General features: G+C 46.2%; 1 protein-coding gene across 6 annotated transcripts; it reads right to left on the bottom strand.

Annotated features, from left to right (window-relative positions):
• Positions 1-1216: 1216 nt before the first annotated feature.
• On the bottom strand, positions 1217-4812 carry LOC123138988 (uncharacterized). 6 transcript variants are annotated; one of them, XR_006469420.1, is made up of 4 exons: positions 4116-4807; positions 3005-3274; positions 1634-1707; positions 1217-1560 (listed from the first exon to the last, which is right to left on the bottom strand). XR_006469420.1 is itself a non-coding variant. In XM_044558823.1 (4 exons), exons 1-4 carry the CDS (start codon positions 4181-4183, stop codon positions 1444-1446), a joined length of 561 nt encoding a protein of 186 aa, XP_044414758.1. In that variant the 5' UTR covers positions 4184-4812; the 3' UTR covers positions 1217-1443. The 6 variants fall into 6 exon arrangements, 3 of the variants coding, with proteins under 3 accessions (XP_044414758.1, XP_044414757.1, XP_044414759.1); XM_044558823.1 differs by having other exon boundaries at positions 2986-3287; positions 4116-4812; XR_006469419.1 differs by having other exon boundaries at positions 1217-1707; positions 4116-4806.
• Between the last annotated feature and the right edge of the window lie 291 nt (positions 4813-5103).

Raw genomic sequence — 5103 nt, 5'->3', positions numbered from 1 at the left:
AGCGATTGATCAGGAATGAAGGCGTGGCGGCGCCGCGATCCCGAACACTAATCGCCCCCGTAATCGCCGGAGGGATACCGAACCGTCACCCTAGGGACGGATACCGAACAAAAATAAGAATCTTGGCTGTGCCTGCTTCCTTTTAAACCAGCGAGCTGCACCTCTATCTCTCCAATTAGAGTCCCACATAAAATCATCTATACGTGTCCAAATTGAATCATGATTTACCTCCGCCGGTCTAGGCAGCGCAAACAAATTAATGATACCTCTTATTTTATTGGAGCTCCGAATAAGACCTGAACCTGATGTATGTAGAACTGAATCAGCTAATGCTTTGACCTGGTACGTGCATGTAGTAGCATATGCATGCGCCCCTTGGTCCATGTTAAACATATGAAAAGCAGCATGGGCCGAACCAACATGCATGCGTTCAAATCCTTGAACAACTGCAACATCAACACGACTGGAGCTAGGATTGGTCATATCAATGCTATTTTATACCAAGGCTTTCCCAGTATTGGCGAGATAGTCATGTGTTGCAATGTTTTTTTATACCAAGGCTTTCCCAGTAGCATATGACACGAATTCAATGGTGTCGGAATTATGTCACACAAAACCGCACAAGAAAATTTGCCGACTGAAAACAACACCGTAGTTTGGTGCGTTATGTCAAGCTTGTTGTAGCACGTCCTCAATGAGTACGGTCGTTGATGTGGTGTCGCTGATAGCTGTAACTTCTCCACCATGTCCACGCCAACCGCATTGATCGAACTATCCTGGTCGATCGTCATGGCGCAAACTCTCTCTCCCACTTTACAGTAGGTGTGAAAAAGATCAGCACCATAACCCTTCTCCTCCAGTAGCTCCTTGGTGATGGTGCGCCGGCCATCTCCTCCGAAGTGCCGTGAGAAACACCGGTCTCTGATACCACTTGATGAGAAGCGAACCTCGAGGCGAAGGTCGATCCGTTGTTGGCCCGATCTTTCACGGCACAAAATTCCATCGCAGCAAAAACTAGATGCGGGTTTACAAAGATATTCACAAACCTCGCAAAACAACACGCCAACCCCTCAGTCAGAAGGAATAACGTGGACGAACCGTATAGGTTCAGCTTGTAATGTCCTACGCGCCGCGTCGCAGGAACTCACACGCCAGTAGAGACTTTTGACAAGATTTCTCAAAACTCGATAATGACCGACGGCCGAAACACACACGGTGTCTAATTCATCTTAACATAACCTGACCTCTTACAATGATGCATAAGGCTTTATATATAACCACTCAAACCTGGCCTAACCCCTCACGCACTCACACAAGTTGGAAAAGAAAATAAATTAGTACTATAAAATAAACGTGTCCAATCCTTTTACATCTTGGATTAGATTTTCTAGCTAACTTAATCTTGCGCGCCATATCTTTCTGGCGGGCCCCAACCGATGCTTTTCAAGGAAAGGAAGTTCCATGCAAAATTTCTGGATGATACGTGACCAATCTTCTCCTTACATGGCAGTAATAAAAATAAGAATCTTGGCTGTGCCTGCTTCCTTTTAAACCAGCGAGCTGCACCTCTATCTCTCCAATTAGAGTCCCACATAAAATCATCTATACGTGTCCAAATTGAATCATGATTTACCTCCGTCGGTCTAGGCAGCGCAAACAAATTAATGGTACCTCTTATTTTATTGGAGCTCCAAATAAGACCTGAACCTGATGTATTTAGAACTGAATCAGCTAATGCTTTGACCTGGTACGTGCATGTAGTAGCATATGCATGCGCCCCTTGGTCCATGTTAAACATATGATAAGCAGCGTGGGCCGAACCAACATGCATGCGTTCAAATCCTTGAACAACTGCAACATCAACACGACTGGGGCTAGGATTGGTCATATCAATGCTACTTTATCAAGACTTGCCATCTTTGTGTAATTAAATTGCCGTCCATGTGAAACAACACGAAAAGAAGATCAGAATTGCCATGGCAATGCATATTCTGATATGCCATGTTTTTTTATCGAATTTGGAATGCTAATATACATAATTTTGCAATATTGTGAAATATTACAAAAATGATGAATAGTTGCCATGGCAAGGGCATGTTCAAATTTTGACATGGCATTTTACCAAATTTTGCCATATTTGGTGTCATTAATTTGCCATGTAACGGAAATAACACAAAAAATTGTCAAATTTGCCATGAAAAAAATGTATATTTGAATGCCATGCCAAATGCATATTCAATTTTTTGTGGTTTTTTTTATCAAATTTGCCATGCTTATGTATAAACAGTTGCCATGAATGTGAAATTATACAAAAATTGTGATGGCAAAAAGCATGTTCAAACTTGCCATGGCGTTTAACCAAGACTTGCCATCTTCTTTGGTATTAAGTTGCCGTGTATGTGAAACAACACAAAAAAATCGCCATGAACATGGCAACATATTAAACTACATTTGCCATACTCCCATAGAACTCAAATTGCCATGTTGCAAAGAAAAAGATGGCAACACATCATATATTTACATGGCAACACAACCCTTTTGTTAGTTCTGTGGCAACACATCATGGAAAATCTGAAAAGTTGAGTTGCCATGGCAACTAAAAACGAAAAAGTTTGACATTTTGATAAAAATAACACGGCAAAATTTGAATGTGTATTTGCCATGGCAATATTTTCCATCATTTGTTTGTGCTATTTTATCCGTGGCAAATTTGTTAAACATTTTTCCATAGCAAATGGTTGTAAAATCATGTCATGGCAAATTGTTCTAAATTTATGTCATGGCAAAATCTATATTTTTTTCCATGACCAACACTCTAGTTAGCCATGGCAAATCTAGTTAGCTCAAAGGTAAATTTGCCATGGCAACCATACCATCTGGACGAGGGTAAATGTGCCACCTGAACTAACTTGCCTCTTCAAAAATTAAGATGGCAGAAATGGTAGAGGCATACTAGAAAAGCCATAGGACAGACGGCAAACATACTGTATGTGTTGGCCCATACATGCAATGGTGGAGCTCGCCGTAGAAAACTCGCGGCGGACACCTGCGCCCCCATGGCCGGGCCCATTAGCACCCGCCGCATCTGGAAGCGCCCCGCCGGCCCGGAGAGAGCCAGCCGGGAGATAGAGGGGGTGACCTCCGCCCGCCGACACACCCCCACGACGGAGACGCTGTCGCCTGCTCTGTCGTCCGCGTCATGGTTGTCGCCTCCGATCCCCTTGCATCGGTGCCTCCATGACCTAGCTGCCGCAACCCCCTTCTCGCGCGGGATCTGGTGAAGTTTGCCGTGTTTTAGAATTTTCCAGAATTTAACAAGTAAATTTGACATGGCAATGTAGGTACGAAATTGGCCATGGCAAGTGAAAACTATATGTTGCCATGGCAATGAAAAGTGTAGAATCTGCCATGGATGTGTAGTTATATTTGCCCTATCAACAAAGATAGGATTGCCATTACAAATATAAAAAAGCAAAATTTGAAGAACCTGCCATGAGAGCATTACAAAGGAAAGCTGAAATTTGCCATGTTCGGAAAACATGAATGTGATGGACTTCATGAGATGACAATGCACAAGAAAAACACATAAACACATGGCAACAAAACAACACTTATATGACAAATGGCACAGACGACTGTATGATCCTCTCCATGAAGATTTGAATTGTCATGGCAACTACTATGTCCCATCCAATACTAGAAACAAGAAAAAATACGGATTGAAAATTACCATGGAAACTATGGATTGAACATGGGAGGATTAATATGAAAACCTATCACAAAACATTATATTGAAAAAATGAAAACAAAAAACTGATCATCAATTGACAATAATCATCGTACTAAAATATTGGGCACCTTGGCACATGTTGTTCATTTATGAAACAAATAAAGCTTATGAAATGCTAAAACAGGGTAAGGTATAATGAAGCTTTAGCTAAGTGAATTACGATGTGGCTCACAACACAAACTGCATAATGCTGAAAAACAGCACAAGTACTCTAACAGTCGAAATCTGGCAACTCCGGCCACGGTCGCCGGCCATGAATTCAAAGGGCACAACGCTTCTGTATATCGATACTGAGGGAAGGAAGCAGGGGTAAGACACAGCTCACCTTGGGGTGCTGGTGAGCACGGAGGAGTCCAGGGAAGCAGGACGACGGCAGGAACTAGAGGAGAGCATCGGCGGCAAGCCCGCCTCACACGCGCGACGTCGTCCTTCCGCCGGTGAAACTCCTCTCTGTAGTGGCCCGCCTTGGCTCCGCTGCCACCAGCCATGGGAATGGCTGCACGGGTGAGGTTAAGATGTCGGGCACGCCGTGCGCTTCCACGCCCTCGAGCAATCCACCGCGCGCGTCTCCACATCGTCGTCGATGCGCGCTGCGCCACCCCCGCCGCTGTCGACCCCGTACTGGATGCGGGGGCTGGTTGGAGGGGATTGGCGCCCTCGCCGTCGCCTGGGTTGGGGCCGACGGCGCCCGTGGCTTGCTCTGCCAGAAGCATCCCCTGCTTTGTGGGCTCCTTGTACGCGATGCGGAGACAACGAGATCCGACCTCACCCCGCCAACCTCGGCGACAACGGCAGGTCGACACCGGCAGCCCGTCTTCAGATCCGGCGAAGAAAAGGGGAAGAAAACAGTGAGGAGTATTGGGGGAGGAGGCCGCTGGGGTGGGGTGAAGGGGAGTTGTGCCATCGCGGTTGCCGGCAAGGACGCCAGCCACCTGACGGAGCCGGAATCCTCTCTGAATCGCCTGGATCCTCTCTCTCTCTGCTCACTTGCTCCGTGTGGGGGGGGGAGGTCAACGAGAAGGGTGGGAGTGAGCGAGCAAGGAGAGGACAGCGTTCGGGCGAGGACCCAAACAGCCCGCATGACCGCTACTGTTGACTTCTCTGTGCGTCCTACTTTAAGATTGATGCAACGCATCTAACGACAGCGAGGGCGTTCGGACGAAGTGGTCTCAGCCCACACGTGTGGGCGTTAATATTTTCGTTCATTTTTTGTCTAAGTCTACGTCATCTTATTGTGCTTGCTCTAACCGTTTGCTCCCGGGGCGATCGACCTCCATGAACACCGCTGGGGACTGCACCGCGAGTACCTAGGG

Source organism: Triticum aestivum, chromosome 6B (genome assembly GCF_018294505.1).
Source record: "Triticum aestivum cultivar Chinese Spring chromosome 6B, IWGSC CS RefSeq v2.1, whole genome shotgun sequence".
NCBI classification, from domain to species: domain Eukaryota; kingdom Viridiplantae; phylum Streptophyta; class Magnoliopsida; order Poales; family Poaceae; genus Triticum; species Triticum aestivum.
The sequence above is the reverse complement of the archived record's forward strand: the minus strand, read 5'-3'. Positions and strand labels throughout refer to the sequence as shown.

Coding starts and splice junctions, on each gene's coding strand:
- LOC123138988 (XM_044558822.1), bottom strand. CDS start 4,183: ATGCTCTCCTCTAGTTCCTGCCGTCGTCCTGCTTCCCTGGACTCCTCC. Junction 3,288..4,115: donor GTGCTCACCAGCACCCCAAG/GTGAGCTGTGTC, acceptor TCTAAAACACGG/CAAACTTCACCAGATCCCGC. Junction 1,708..2,985: donor TGTATGGGCCAACACATACA/GTATGTTTGCCG, acceptor TAAATACATCAG/GTTCAGGTCTTATTTGGAGC.